This window comes from Sciurus vulgaris (assembly GCF_902686455.1).
Source record: "Sciurus vulgaris genome assembly, chromosome: 6".
NCBI lineage: Eukaryota > Metazoa > Chordata > Mammalia > Rodentia > Sciuridae > Sciurus > Sciurus vulgaris.
In genome coordinates, this window is record NC_136466.1 from 62,139,849 (window position 1) to 62,156,028 (window position 16,180).

At 39.3% G+C, this 16,180-nt stretch overlaps 1 protein-coding gene across 1 annotated transcript; it reads right to left on the reverse strand.

The window, feature by feature from the left end:
* Window positions 1–972: 972 nt before the first annotated feature.
* On the reverse strand, window positions 973–15,751 carry SLC26A2 (solute carrier family 26 member 2). The gene is given in 5 exon segments (XM_079144764.1): window positions 973–5,143; window positions 7,112–7,458; window positions 7,461–7,825; window positions 9,726–9,898; window positions 15,504–15,751. Coding segments are annotated over 3 exon segments (2,208 nt in total). The 5' UTR covers window positions 7,801–7,825; window positions 9,726–9,898; window positions 15,504–15,751; the 3' UTR covers window positions 973–3,622.
* Window positions 15,752–16,180: the final 429 nt, after the last annotated feature.

The window sequence follows — 16,180 nt, forward strand, 5'->3', positions numbered from 1 at the left end:
AAGTCTAATGAATGCATCTAACAATTCCATACATGTTTAAAGTTCACTGTTTACCATATTGTACATCTAACAATAAATTTTGATAATATCTCTATTGCTTAAAAACTAAGCCAACTGTCTAAATCAAAAAACTTTACCAGGCTTGGTGGCACATACCTGTAATCCCAGCAAGTCAGCAGCCTGAAGTAGGAGGATTGCAAGTTCAAAGCCAGCCTCAGCAACTTAGCGAGGCCCTAAGCAACTTAGAGAAACCCTGTCTCAAAACAAAAAAAGGGATGGGGATGTGGCTCAGTGGTTAAGCACTCCTAGGTTCAATCGCCAGTACCAAAACAAAAAACCTTGTTTTCTTTTGGATCTACTTTAAAAAGACCAATTAGATATCAATTTCATTACTGTATCAGAATCACATACAGTACTGGAGTCACATAGTTTACAGTGCTCCAGAATAGGTCAGACTAGGCTTTTGCCACAACTTGACAATGCGTCTCTCGGCTCTTTCAGCTGTGGTGAATCTGACTCTTCCCTTCTAAAAACAGAACCCAGGTCTGACCCTGCTCTCAGAGGTGTGCTACTACTGTGTGGGGTTTACCGGGAATTGGATTCTGTTCAGTTGGGTCCCTTCCTTTTCACCCTTTGTTGGTCAGTCTTTTCCGTGATCTACTCCCATCACTGTTTTCCTTGCATAGTATGTCTATTTGTGCATTGCCAGACTCCACTGCTCTGGTTGTAACAAATTTTAAAAATCAGGTTATAAGAGCTTTAACTATCAAATTTATGTATAGACTATAGTTCAATTAAATAACCATTTTAAGATACAGATTTTGTATACTTGTTAGTAAGTAATGAGAAAATGCTTCATTTAGACTCTCACATTTAGAATAAGCAAAATAATTTTGTATCAGAAACAGTTTTCAAACTATCAAAAAAATAGCCAATAAAAAGGGCTGGGGATGTAGGTCAGTGATAGAGCTCCCCTGGGTTCAATCCCCAGTACAAAGAGAAAAAAAAAAAAAACACACAAATATATGTATATATATAAACACACACATTAGTTTTGGGTGGTAGCGGCAATGGCAAATTAGCCTTTGATTCCACATCTGATTCTTTTATATATCAGCAATCAAGAAATGTTAACAATTTGCAAGTATATGCAGACCTCAAGCCCAAGTAAAAGATGAAACAAACTCTAGTGAAATCTTAAAAATATAAATGGTTACTAAAAGCAGAATCTCTTGTTTACTCTTATCTTGGTAGGAGAGGTGCATACCAGAACATTACTCGAGAATTTGCTCACTGCTTTTTAAAGCTCCAAAACTGTTCATATCCACATGTGAACTAAAAGTTTAGGCAAAGGGCAAACCCTGTCATCCATCCTAAGGGATTTTCCAAATTCTGAGCTAAATGAAATTCTTTGGCTATGCTGGTACTGGATTATAGAGTTGTAAACATGTACTCATTACTCTGTCAGAGTATTTGAATCTATAATGATCTCAATTCAAACCTGACTTGGGGAAGGGACAAGAGGGGATAAAAAAAAAAAAAAAAATTGACCAAGATACTGTGATTTGACAATTAGTATTCATAAGATTGGACAGAAAGGGCATCAGGGGGAAAAATTCTAATAGGATATCAGAATTTAGGATGTTACATCTAATCATAACATCAATCACCTAGAAAACAGAAATATAGATTTTGTACTCAGAAACTGCTCTGTCAGGATAATGGAAAGGTATTTTTCCATATAAACAAATGGGAGAGTTCTACAAATAGAAAAGCAACACTGACCGTTTATGGAGCAAACAGAAAAGCTAAAAAGAAAAAAAATGTATATATACACATATATGTCTCATATGAGCATAAACATTTAAAAGCATCCAACCCACCTCAATAGAAGCCCTACATACAAGGCTTGTTTCTTATATTTAAAATTGTTTAGAATATAGAAAGCAGCTAAAAAATTATTTTGTACTTTGGTATTATTTTGTTTAAAAGACTTGGTTACATGTTCAAATCTCACATAAATTAGTCTTCTATTCCTAACTTTGGACAACCTGCTTTTTCTTGCCTGTGAAGGTCCAAATATAGAACTATAAGCTTTCAATGTAAGATATTCTTACTTTTCCAAAGAAAGTATTCCTCAATTGGCAACTTGCGGCCAGTGACCATAAACAATACTCCCACATTTGGGTTTTTACAAATGTGCTTGTAAATTATTTTGTGTAATAGTTTTAGGCAATTTGAAGAGTGAAAAGCTGTATCAACAGCCATCTATGGCAGTAAGCACCAGCGTTGTTTTCACTAAAACATCTACAAAATTAATTATTGATGTCCTTTTGGAAGTACTCTTTTCTACTCATGCGCATTCTTTTCCATGAACAGCAGCTTATACTTAAGAAAGACTGTCTAGTCCCCAGCAGACCCTTGCTAAAATGATATAGGGGAGGGGATACAATTTACTGCCAAGTAAACTAGTTCTTAAGGGAAACTGCCAGCCATTTCTTTTTGCCATCTGTCCTTGACAGTTTGCCTAAAATTCATTTAGAATACTGTAAGGCCAGGCATGGTGGCACATGCCTATAATTCCAGTAACTCAGGAGGCTGAGGCAGGAAGATCACAAGTTCAAGGCCAGCCTCCGCAACAGAGACCCTGTCTCAAAAAAAAAAGAGCTGGGGATGTGGCTCAATCATTAAGAACTCCTAGGTTCAATCCCTAGTAACAAAATAAAATACTTAAGAAAATGCAGAATCAGCTTTGCTTTATCTGGCATGACTGTAAATGATACTCAGAAATGCCAGTTTAGGACAGATCCCATGGGAAAACACACTAGGATAACTTAATGCTAAAACAGTTTTATGGTAGATAAGAGGTCAGATAGAGACCACAGAAAGAATTCCCAATGCTTTTTCTGATTTTGAAGAACTCTTTGCTGAACTATTTACCCTAAATAAAAAGCTATGACTAAAACATCAAATATATCACAAAGAGTATTCTGTATAATGTGAGGATGTCACAAACCTGCTGGCCATCAGACTCCTAAGGAAACTGTGCCTATAGTTCCCTGCCTTAAGGATAGGATTGGTTCTTCCCTACAGAAATCCGGAGATCCTACTGCTATCTGGGGAACAAAGACTGGGAATAGAGAAGCACAAAAACAAACTTGTCTAGTTAGGACCTCATGTGTCACAAGCCCCACTCCCTGCTGGTACAAGGGCAGGCTCAACACTCTCCAACTTCTTTCCCTCCCACTCTACAGAGTCATGCAAAGGCATCTATATTTCTAATGCAAACCCCAACTTCACTCCTTTATCATCTGGAGAAAAAGTTCAAATGTATAGCTCCCTAAAACAAGGTGGTCATAGTCTGGGGACTACTTTACTGTTTAATTCAGTAGATATTTATTACATTCCCCAAATACTTCATATCTGCATGAAAGCTTGAAACTGCAACATTTTTTCTTTTCGACTTTGCCCAACTATAAGCTCTGCTGCATTTGAGAATATACAAAGGCCATAAACTTCAAAGGAAGAATAATTTCAAGTGTGCAACTTGACATTATTGGAAAATGTTACATACTTAAAATTTTAACTTATTGGCTAGACATTCTTCCTTTCATCTACTTTCTCAATCACTGGACAGATTCAGACCATTAAGAACACATATTCCTTTCTGCTTTTGAGATTCTATTGCAAAAGCCACTGCTTCATACACACTATAGAAAAGAAGATTTTCTTCTTCCTTTTTGGAATATTCTCCTCTGGCCAAAGAATCCCTCACAGAGGGATTGCATTGAGCCAGCAGAACTTGGATACCAATGGCTTCATAATCTCTGCGAACTTCTTTCAGTGTATGGATCCCTGCTGTATCTAAAAATTGTATTGCACTGCAGTCAATCACTACAGTATGCAGCTCCAAGGGATCATGGGAAAGTTGCATTGAAACTTCATCCTGGATTCCACTGAGAGTCACCATTTCCTCTTTGAGCTTTCTCTTTGCTGCCTTCTTCTGAGCTGCCTTTACCAAGATTGGGTTTAAAGTTTTTTTGTATAAAGCAGATCTGAAGCATTCTTTGTTTATGTAGTACAGTGGAGCTACAAAGCGGAAAATCTTGATCCCTGGCTTAGTCTGAAGGTTCTTGTAAGCAGACATAGATTCAAAAATTTCAGTCTCTTCCACCAAGCCAAGCAATGAAATCTTCGGCTTCTGGGTGCGGAGGATGACACAAAACATAGAAAAACAAACTCCAACAAGCAGACCTATTTCAGTGCTTATCAATGCAGAGGACAGCATAGTAACAAACCATATAACTGTATCCATTCTGCTAACCCTCCACATCTTGGGCACATCTCTAAATTTACAAAGGGCTCCCCGGAGATTTACAATAGTAATCACACCAAGGACACATTTCTGAAGGGAATAGAATAAAGGTGCAATTATCAGTAGAACCAACAAAAGAACCAGGGCTGTCACCACAGCAGAAAGCTGAGTTTGGCAGCCTGTTGATTCTTTAACCAATGTCTTTGCAAGAGCAGCGCTAGTAGTAATGCAGTGGAAGAAAGAAGGGATGATATTGCAAAAGCCAATGGCATACATTTCCTGATTCGCTTTGACTGTGTAACCATGTTTCTTGGCAAACATCTCAGAAAGTGATACAGTTATAGCAAAACCAATAATAGAAATAGCTATTGCATCTACAGCCACACTAGGAATCAGGTTCCAATCTGGTGCTTGGGGTGGCATAAACCCAGTGGGAATATGTTCAGCTATACTAGAATTGTAATTCTCATTTAGTTTTCCAAAATGAGAGGCTAATGTGGCTGCCACGACAACAATTAGTTCAGTAGGAATTGGTGCCTTGAGTTTGGACTTGAAGCGCTCATTGAGTTCTTTGGTTGGCAAAAGGACCAAAAGGCACAAAAGGCTGGTGATGAGATCACAGAGATTGGTCTTATGGATGTTTCTGAAGATATGCATCCAGGTAGTGATAAATGAGCCCACACCATTACTCCGAGGAAGGCTGAGCCCAAGAAGATATTTGGCCTGAGATGTAAGAATAGTGAAGGAGGCACCAGTGACAAATCCACTCAGCAAGGCATCTGAGAGGTAGACAGAAACGAAGCCCACTTGAAAAAAGCCCATTGCAACCTGGAAGGGAGGACATACATGTGTTAACTGGAAATGGAAAAGTGCCTCTACATTTTCTATTACATTGGCATTTCTTGCATGGAAACAAACCATCAGAGCATCACAGAAGGTCAGAGCTAGAATAAAGGCAATCATACATCAATCTTGTCATTTTACAAGGAGAGAGAACTTGCCCAAGGTCACACTGTTACTCGTTAGTCCAGATGAAGGAGGAACTTAGGATATCTACCTTCTCATACAATGTTTCTTAAACTTGAATAAGGTTCAGACTTCTTTTCAAAAGAACTTTCTCAAGGATCCACAAGAAAACATAAAAACTAAAATTGGAAAAATTCCTCTAATTTTGTATTTTTCATTAAGTCATAAATCATTACTGTAAAAATAGAGTTATAACTGGTGAAAAAAATAAGGCTCACATCAAAATAGAATCACACCTTAAAAGTTACCACAGAACTCTTTACTCTAACCTCATTGAAAAATTGTTCTACATTCAGTGTGTATATACTTATTCCACACAGCCTCCCATATTAATAATAATCCTGTATTTTCACAATTAACACCTTTTTATTTCTTCCTCTTCCCAACGCCTCAGAATTCTATCACACCTTTCTAATTCTTGGTGAGGCATACTAACAAAAAAGAAAAAATGGACTCTTAAGGAGTACTACACATCTGCACATCACTTTCTTTCCCTCATCTCAAACACACACCAAATAAAGTGAGCCAATCTTCCCATTCACCTGCTGGTTCCAAATGCCTGCACTAGAGAACAGGTTTAATCCTGGCACTGACTCCTGGTTGCTAACAGGCAGAGCATGATAATAACAGCAAATTAGGGACTTCTATAGGAGACCCAAGAGTAATTTCATTTCTAATCCTTTCTCCTGGCTGCTTTATGAAATAGTGGCCCTCAATTTATTCCCTCCCTCCCCAATAATCCAAGAGAACTACTATATTTTTAATTATATATATATATATATATATATATATATATATATATATATATATATATATATACACACATACACACTTTGGCACTGGGGATTGAACCCAGGGGGTACTTTACCACTAAGCTATATCCCCAGCCCTTTTAATTTTTTGAGACAAGATCTTGCTAAGTTGCTGAGGGTTTTGGTCAATTGCTGAGGCTGGTCTCAAACTTACAATCTTCCTGCCTCACCCTCACTTAGGATTATTGGTATTATAAGCATGCACCACCACACCCAGTCAAGTGTTTTTAGTAAGAGTCCACTCACCAGAGCAGCAACTCTAAAGTAGGAGAACCTACAATTTGAAAATATCCTGTACTGTACCTCCCCCTACCCCATTTTGTTACCATCTTGCCTGATTGCTCATGTCAACCTTGCCAGTAACCAACCACATATAATCTCTAGCAAACAGTTGTCTCCTGACAGAAAATTAAGGAGCTATACTGGGTAATCTAAGAACCCTTTCTAGTGTAAATTTTATAACCAAATAATTAAATCTGGCTGTCTAAAATTCTTAGGTTTATCTGGGCATAGTGGCACATGCCTATAATCCTAGTGACTGGGGAGGCTGAGGCAGAAAGATTGCAAATTCTAAGCCAGCCTCAGCAACTTACTGAGGCCCTAAGCAACTCAGCAAGACCCTCAAACTAAAGACTTAAAATAAAAAAAAAAGGGGCTGGGGATTTGACTCAGTGGTTAAGTAGCCCTGGGTTCAATTTCCAGAACCAAAAAAATTAAAAAAAAATTTTTTTTTAAATTCATAGGTTAAGAGGTAGTCTGAGACTAGGAAAGAAAACCAGATCTATCTTACCTGTGGCATCTAGGGTTTGAATTTTGGCTCTATAATTCAAATATCTTGAGCACTTAGTAAAACAATAGCTTTATTATATTATGATCACCAAGATCCCTTACAGTTCTGAGATTTCATGTAGAGTGATTACTTTTGCCAGAAATGACCAATTTTTCCACTGTTTCTTACCTGATAAACTCCAGCCATAAAGGTTACAGTGCTGCCAACTTTAATTGCATAGCAACTTTTGTCACATGTCCGGTCTAATGTGTGGTTTACTAATGTGCTCCTATTTAAAATCATTTCTAAAGAAGGAGCAAAATCAGAGCCAGCTTTGTGTAGTTCTCGGTCAACTACCTCACCAATCATAAGGCACAGTACTCCAAAAATGCCCACAGAGATGTGATGAGAGGTACCAAATATGAAATAAATGATGCTGGCAAAAAAAGATGTGTACAGTCCATAAATAGGTTCTTGGCCAGCCAAAAGGGAATAAGCAATGGACTGGGGCACCAATAAAATGCCCACAATCAAGCAGACATCACATCTCCTAAAATGTTTTTCTTTAGATCATATTTTGGGAGCCACTGCAAAACAGGAAGAAAATCAAAGATCATTTTTTTAACTTTGGTTGGGCTACACTGGCAATTCTTCTGTAGCTTTTTGATGACAAACTGCTTGATGTTAGTATGTGATTTCTCCTGAGGCTCCACGTGGATCCTAGGATAAGGTCTGTGTTGACCATTGGTCTCAAATTGCTTCAAGTCAGTACTTGATTCCTTTTGAGGCTTCAGAAGGACACCAGATGGAAGACTGTCATTTCCTTCAGCTGAGTCCCTGGGTGAAAGGTCATGTTGCTCTTTACTTTCCAAAGACATTTCTGGAGATAGATGATTCAGCTTCCTACCCCAGAGAAAATACCAGTTTTAATCAATAAAGTAATTCTCAGTATTCAGGTACATTAACAGTTCCACTCGTCACACATGGGAGTTAAGAGGACTTCAGTTGGGGATACGTATCTTATGCCTTCTTTTCCTTATCAAGCCTTGTTTATCTTAGACAGAGGAAAAAAGAAGACCAGCACCAGATCATAAACAGCTAAGTCAAAGCAAATAATTGGGTGATACAGGACATCCCAAAAGAATAAATCACTAAGGATTCTTTTCCATATTTGCCTAGCTATCCCTGCAGTTTCTTCTTTAGAAAAGTTATTAGGGCACCCTCCTCTCTCTATGCAAATAATGGTCTGCTTCCTAGGTTTTTCACTTCCCAGGTATACTACAAAACAGAATCTAGTCTCAAATTTTCACTCCTCTCTACCAGTCCCTGAAAAAAGATGGCCCTCTGTGTATGTACATGTCCCTTTTTATGTGTAAAAACAAATTGTTGAGAACAGAAGAAAAAGTATGTGAAAAGAGTAAAGAAATGTTTTTGGCAATAAAAAGAAACTAGAGCAGAATGCATCTGGATCTTTGAACAGCACTCCTTTGTTTAGATAGGATAGAGAAACTAATAAGAGAATGTTGAAACTTAACATCAAGTACATGGAGAGGGTTGATAGGGCAAGTGACTAATATATGCTATAGAAAGTTTTGGTCCATTCCAGTGGGTTCTAGTTTGGAGTTATCTGCATTATGAGCAGGGCCCATATTCACACAAAGAGAGATTCACTTGACTACTATGAGTACACACACCAAAACACAGGCTAAATAGAGGAATAATGTTGCCCTGAACTTCTGTATCTCTAGGTCCTATTAAAACTACAGAACTAGTGCCACAGACCTAGTTCCTATACTAGTAACTACATGAAAACAAAGAAGATAAAAGTCACCAAAAAGAGAAAAGGGACCAAAAAGCATTAGGAGTAAAAGAGGAGGAACAAGAATCATGCTCTCAAAGGAATACAGTGTACACTGTTTAGCAAATACTTCACAAATTAGTGACTTTCCATAAGCTATGTGTTAAGCTTAGAACATCTGTCCATCTCTCTGCTTGTCAAGACCTTAATCACTTTTAAAAACCCAATTAAAATGCTATCTTTGCTACAAAGCACTACCCAATTTCCTCTAGCCCAAATGAATCACTATGCCTTCTATGTTCCATGGCATTTTGTACCTGCATAATACTAACCACACTCTGCACTGGATAAGTAGGAGTCTCCCCAGCTCCTGGATAAAGGATATCTTGTTCATCAGCATAATCACCACTAAACATAACACAGTAACTCTGAGCTAGCAGGTTCACAGAATATTTGAATGAATGAAAGAACAAATGACCAAACAAATTTGTGACTGTGGATACGCAGAGACAAAATAGATGGATAACTCAGGAAATTTTCTGGGTTTTTGTTGTCGTTGTTGTTGTTCAATGTATTTTTTGGTACTGAGGACTGAACTCAAGGATACTTTACCATTGAACTACATCCCCAGCCCTTTTTACTTTTCTTTATATTGAGAAAGGGTCTCGCTAAGTTGTTGAGGGCCTCTCTCAATTGCTGAAGCTGGCCTGGAACTTGCTGATCCTCCTGCCTCAGTCTCCCAAGTCACTGGGATCATAGGTATGTGCCACCACAACCAGTCAATTTTCTGTTTTGTAAATGACAGAAAAACAGATCCTCACGAGGTTTATAGAAATAAACCTAACATTACCAAGGTGCTATATTCCAAGAACCCATGGCCTATTCACCAATAAAGATATATAAAATTTTATTTTATTTACGTTGAACAAGAGTAGAACAACAGCTATTTTGATGGTCTTATGAAATAGAAAAGGAAAAAAAGGATAGATGTAGACAGTTACTGACCCTGAGCAAGTAATCAGATTGATAGATATTCACAGTAGCTCTTCGTTCCTCAGTGTAAACTTTCTGTAACTGTCTTCTCACTTCCTGCTTTCTTGAGCTAGCTTGAATGCACTTCGTACATCCTAGTTTGGAGGAGCTCTTGGTGATTTCTGGGTCAAAAGTCTTTTCCAAACCTAAAAAAAGAAAAAGAAACACAAAGCAAAACTAACCAAACCTAGTTCTTTGCCTTCTATGGAGCTGAGAAGAAAAAGATAAAAAATAATACTTGAAAAGTATAAAAGAAAGCCAAGTGCAGTGGTGCATGCCTGTAATTACAATGACTCAGGAAGCTGAGGCAGTAGGATCACAAGTTCAAATCCAACGCCAGTAACTTAGCAAGGCCCTAAGCAACTTAGTGAGACCCTATCTCTAAATAAAAAATAAAAAGAACAGGGGATGTAGCTCAGTAGTTAAGCACCCCTGGACTCAACCCCCAGTACCCTCCAAAAAAAATTATAAGAGAGAAACAAAGAAAGAATCAAACAGAAATGCTATAACGTAAAAACTATAACAGAGACAAAGAATCAATAAACTCAGGTCAACAGAAATTAAACACAAATCAGCTAAATGCTATTTTGCTGTTTGGTATTCAAACAGTAACGAAACCAAAAACCCAATACCAAAATGTAACAGAACATCGAAACTATATGGTACACATCAAGCTATTTAACATGTGCATAAAATCCATGAAGGAGAATGGGCAAAAAAGTTTTAAGACATAATGACCGAGAGTTTTCTAAAATTATTGAGACACAACTACAGAACAAGAATATGAGAGAATGCCAAGAAGGATAATATAAAATTACAACAAAACTCTGTACCTACACATATCACATTCAAGCTACTAAAAGCAAAAGACAAAGAGAAAATCCTGGAGACAGTAAAACAAGCACACACATAAACACACACACACACACACACACACACACACACACCACACGCTTTACACAGGAACAAAGATAACAGTATCTTTCTTTTGGGAAACCATGGAGGCCAGAAGATAATGGAGTGACATCTTCAACAGAGAAGTCTACACCCAGAAAAAACAAAAAAACAAAAAACAAAAAAATCTTTTAAAAGATGGAGGAATAAAAACTCAGATAAACACTGAATTTATTACAGAAGGTCAGTTTTTTTGTGTTTGTATACTACTTTCCCTCCACACCCACCCTCCACATAAAAAAAAGTATATGTGTGTGTGTATGAATGTTAATTACAGAGAGATTCTCTTCAATTAAAAAAATCTTCAATTATTCTAAAAGGTAACTGTCTAAACCAAAAGTATGAATGTATTTTGTTTATGATATATAAAAAATAAATGTGTGAAAATAATAGCAAAAAGAATGGAACTTGCAATTGGGAATGATAAGGTCCAGATGTAAAGTAATAGAAGAGTAAAAATGGTTAAAAAGGCCAATTTTATGTTACATATATTTTACCATACACATACATGCAAAAGCCAAAAGGGAGAAAATTCTAAGACTCTTATGCCATATATGAAAAGGTAAAAGATCATGAAATGCAATCCTCATATTTTGAGGTTCAGAATAGTGAAATCACTTAAGCAGAGCTGGAGCTACAACTCAAGTATCCTGAGTATCCTGACTCATAACCTTTTTCCTCTAATAGGTTAGCAGTCTTCTTATGTATGTATAAATCATCTAATATTACAGGAAAATTAGTGTCAGCCCCAAAATAACCTAGAGATCCAAGTTTGCTGAAAAACTGTTTGATCTTAACTCAATACTAAGGTAAACAAGTCACCTACCCAAACAAGCATGGGCTGGAATAGGTGTGGACTGTGTAATTGGGAAATAACTTTCCAGTACTCACAGCCCTTGTAAGCAGCAGGATGATAACCCTAACACAAACCTTTCCTATTCAAGCAGGCACGCTCTGTGGGTACACTGTTTTCTGATTGTTTATTTTGAAGCTTCTTAAAACTCCAGAAAAGTTGAAAAAAACAATACACGGGACACCTATACACTCACAATTCATCTACTTAACTATCCGACAACTGTTAACATTTTATTACATCTGTTCTTTTGCACACTCTCTCCATACAGAGGCTTGTTCTTCTGAATTATTTAAAAGCTGCAGACTACTTAGGCCTTAAAACACTTCTTGACCCCACACTTTGAAACCACTATGCTATCTGCCTCTTGTTCAAAAGAAGCAATCATTAACATAAGATGTCAACCTCTTAGAAATGCTCCTCAAAAATCTACAAGGGCTCCCTGCCTCCTAAAAAAGTCTAAAAACACCATAGTACAGTCTCAAAGACTACAACCTCTCTTGCTCACTAGTGTTCCAATCGCCCATCCATAAAACTATTAAGCAGTTTTTGCTCCTTTGCTCATGTTGTACCTTCAGTCTGGGATGCCTTTTCCTGCTTGTCTTTTTTTTTTTTTTTTGGTGGTGGTATACAGGGTGTTGGGGAATGAACAATGAACACAGGCCCTCGTACATGCTAGCTCATGCTAAATTACACTCTCAGTCCCTTTTCTATCTTGGTTCTTTTTCTAATCCTAGAAGGCCCACCTCATAGGATAAGGGAGACTTAAACTTCTTAGGCTATGCTTCCTCAACATATTAATAATTTAGCAGTTAAGCAAACATGTCTCTCAAACTACAGTACATTTATAGGCAGGCATCAAGTCATCCTTGTTTCTTATAACCCAGCACTTAACTCAGTGCCTCACACGTGCATTCATGGTAACTGAAATAAACAATATTTGTTTCTTTACTTGAAACAACTTCTGTTTTGTTCTTGTGATACTGCAGATTGAACCCCAGGCTTCCTGCATGCTAGGCAAGCATTCTCCACTGAGCTTCATCCCCCTGACCTTCTTCCTTTATTTTGAGACAAGATCTGGCTGTTTCCTGAGGTAGTCTCAAATTTGTGATCCTCTTGCCTCAGACTCCCAAATGGCTGGGATTACAACTATGTGAAACAGCTGCATGCAGCTAAAACAACTAAGTTTCCAGTAAATATGATGAAGACAATAAAACTATTTTCCAGTTATCACAATTACCAATGTTTGTTTATGTCTGTAATACAAAATAATCACAAGGCATTTATCAGTAGTATAAGTATCATGACATATTGTTTCTATTAAGCCCAAATGAAGATAAAATAATAAAATACTTAAGAGGAAAATAACACAAAACCACCATCAAATAAACAGTTCCTTGTGCAGTAATTCACAGCTTTCAAGATTCCATACACATCTCCTACTTGCCTCCTCAATAAACTCAAGGAAGGACACAGTATGAATTCCCATTCTCCAGCAGCAAGGTTTAGTCACTTGTACAACTAGTAACAGCAGATTCTCAAATCTCATCCTCCAATTTCCAAGTTTAGCTTTTTCTATAAAATCACATTGCCCACCCCCAATTTGTTTCCTTGTAAAGAGGTTTTAGTTCAAACTACTAGTCTGTAGTCAAGTTCTCAACTCAGAATTTCTGAGTCTATCAGTAATTATAGTAAGTGAAGATAACATACTGCTTAAAGCAGGTTTGGTAAAAAGCCAAGACTAAAATCACTTTTATGTTTTATATTATATACATGCATTGGTAACATTTTCTTTTCTCTCCCCACCCCCGCATTAGAAGCAACAACATAAAATTTATTCCTGTGCTCTTTTGTTTAAAATAACTGTCATCCCAGACAAGAGTCAAACAAACCAAGCAAGTTCTTGCTTCTTCCATACCTTTTTTTCTAACTGAAATGCTCCTCTCCACTTATATTGATGGCTTGCTACCTCTTTTCTCAGTTTCTCAAATGACATCTTACCAATTAGTTCCTTCTTAGACACACAATATAAAACAGCACCACTGCCATCTCTATATCTGTGTACTCTCATCCCCTTGGCCTGGATTTTACCTTATTTTATTTATTTATTTTTTGTCTGTGGCCCTCTCAGTTTTTAAAACTTTCAGGTGATGATGGGGTAATAGCTCAGGGGCAGGGGACTTGCCTAGCAAGGCCCACTTTTAAATTCCCAGCACCATTAAATAAATAAATAAATGACTGTCTTTCCCATGAGGGCAGTGACTTGCTCTATTTTGTTTGAAGTTGTATCCTGATTGCCCTGTTGTGTGGCACCTAATAAGTGCTTCTTAAATATTTGTTGAAAATGATAGTTTAACAGCTATTCAGAAAGAAAATAGGAGTCATTTTCCCCATTCTCAACTAATTCACCAACCTCAACCCTTCCACCCCCACATACCATAACCAAACTTATATCAAGAAATTATGGTTTGGCAATCCTCTGCCTGGGGTTTATTATGCTCACTAAACATGTGGTGTCTATTCTCAAAACCTAACCCTAGTAAATACTATCTGGAGATTGCCAAAACCCTGAATATGTTCATTTCTAGATCCTCCCCTAGGAGGCAGCACACTGAAGTACTATACAATGATTTTCAAATACAGAGCTATTAAAATGCAGATTCTTAGGCTTGCCCCTACAAATCCAAGGATGAAATCTAAGCGTCTGCACCTTGGATGACAATGAGCCAGTAAGCTTAGGGCCACACATGGAGAATCACTAGTTGTGTTCTACAAGTCAGAAAGACCAAATCTTTAGATCCCAGCTACACTGTTCAAAGTTGTTAAGCACTGGGTGAAAACTACTCAGCATCAATTTTTGACCCATAAAATGGAGATAACATTACCTAACTTGCAGGTTAGGTAACACAAGTAAAGTATCTAGTATATAACATTTACTCAGTAAACAACAGCTACAAGTCTCTCCACAATCCTTGAGATTCCTGAAGGAAAAAAAAAAAAAAAAAAATGAATTCAATTCTTTCCAACAGCTCTGATCCTCCATTTCTTATTGATCCAACTTTCAAAAACAAGAATTTCTGCCTAACACAATCCTGTAAATCACATTAGCTCTAGATTTCACATAAAGCCACGGTGTGTGGCTAGGAGTGGGTGTAGAGCAGAAGGAGGTACAATCCGCAGCCAAACCCCCCGCCCCAACACTGCCCCCCCCCCCAAAAAAAAAGAAAAAAACACTACAGGAGTGAGGAGGGGAAAAAAAGATACTAAATAGTTACCAGAAAGGAGTTCAAGTTTTGGATGCTTCTAATTCACGGCTGGTCCCCAATCTATGCAAGGAAAAGGGCCCCGCCAGACATTTTACCAGCCGAGTACAAACCCTAGCTCTGCAATTAGTTACCGCCCTGGACCGTATGTCTTCTCAAGTCCTCACTTAACCACTGAAAGAATTCCAACTTCAGTGCAGAGTATTTAAGAAGTACAGCTCCTGACTTTGTACCTAATCTGGTGGCTGATTTTAACACCCAAGATAACCAAGTGCTCTCTTCTCTTCAGGCCTGCTTCCCCATCTGCCCAAGGTGTGGCGGTTCCTACCTCCTCGGTCCAGCTCTCCAGGTATCAGGGTTCGAAACGCCTCAGCGAGGACTCGTCCGGGCAGCAGCTCCGATTCTGCGAGGTGCGAGGGGTGTGGGATGAAGAGTGGGCAGCCATGGGCCGGAGGAGCAAGCCGCTTCACCGGGTTCGGGTGGCACTTGCTATGCTCCCGCCGCCGCCGCCAACCTAGGGAATAACTCGGACGCACGCCCACCTCTCCGGGTCGGGCCACCACGCTTGCGGCGATGGTTGGTCATGGCTTCCTCCCACTACTCCTGGGACCAAGGCCGGTACGAACCTAACGGGGCCCGCAGATCGCGTAGTGGCCGTCCCGTCCCCTCCCCTCTGCTCACCTCTGGGGTCCTGAACGCCACACGCGACGAGGCCCCGCGGCGCGTCCTCCGCCGTGGCCGGGCTGAGAGGACACAGCGGCTCCGGCAGAGGCTGCCCGGCCCGGCGCTGGCCTCCCTTTAAACGGCCCGTCCCCTTCCCCGCCCATTGCCCGGCCCCCAGAGGAGGCAGTGGACTAGCCGAGCAGGACCGTGAGAGCGCGGCGAAGACACACCGGCCTAAAGGTGGTGCGGAAGATATTCCGGATTCTAACGCCTGTGGCTAAGGCGGTCACGTGGTTCTGCGACGAGCGAAGTTGCGGTCAGCCAATGACTGGGCCCAGACCGGCGAGGGTTCCGCCCCCTCCCTGTATCCCTCCTCGCGATTGGCTATCCTGGCAGAAGGGGCCACGCGGCCGGATCCTAGGGCGGTTTCGTCCGGCCCTGAGAAGGTGATTCATCTGCCAAATGGGCAACGTATGTGTTCTTAGCCATGGTCCGGAGAGTGTAGGAAAGATGAAGTATCAGGATCGGTTAGCGGAAGCGCTCCGCCCGGAGCTTTAGAGAGCTTAGAGTTTGTGAGCCGCCTCCTCTTCAACCAAGACTTCTTAGGGCATCTTTTTCTCCACCCGCAGCTCTGAATGGGAAAAGGCAGCTAGAAAGTTAAGGCTCTTGCTCTTGAACTTGTTCTCCACCAAAGA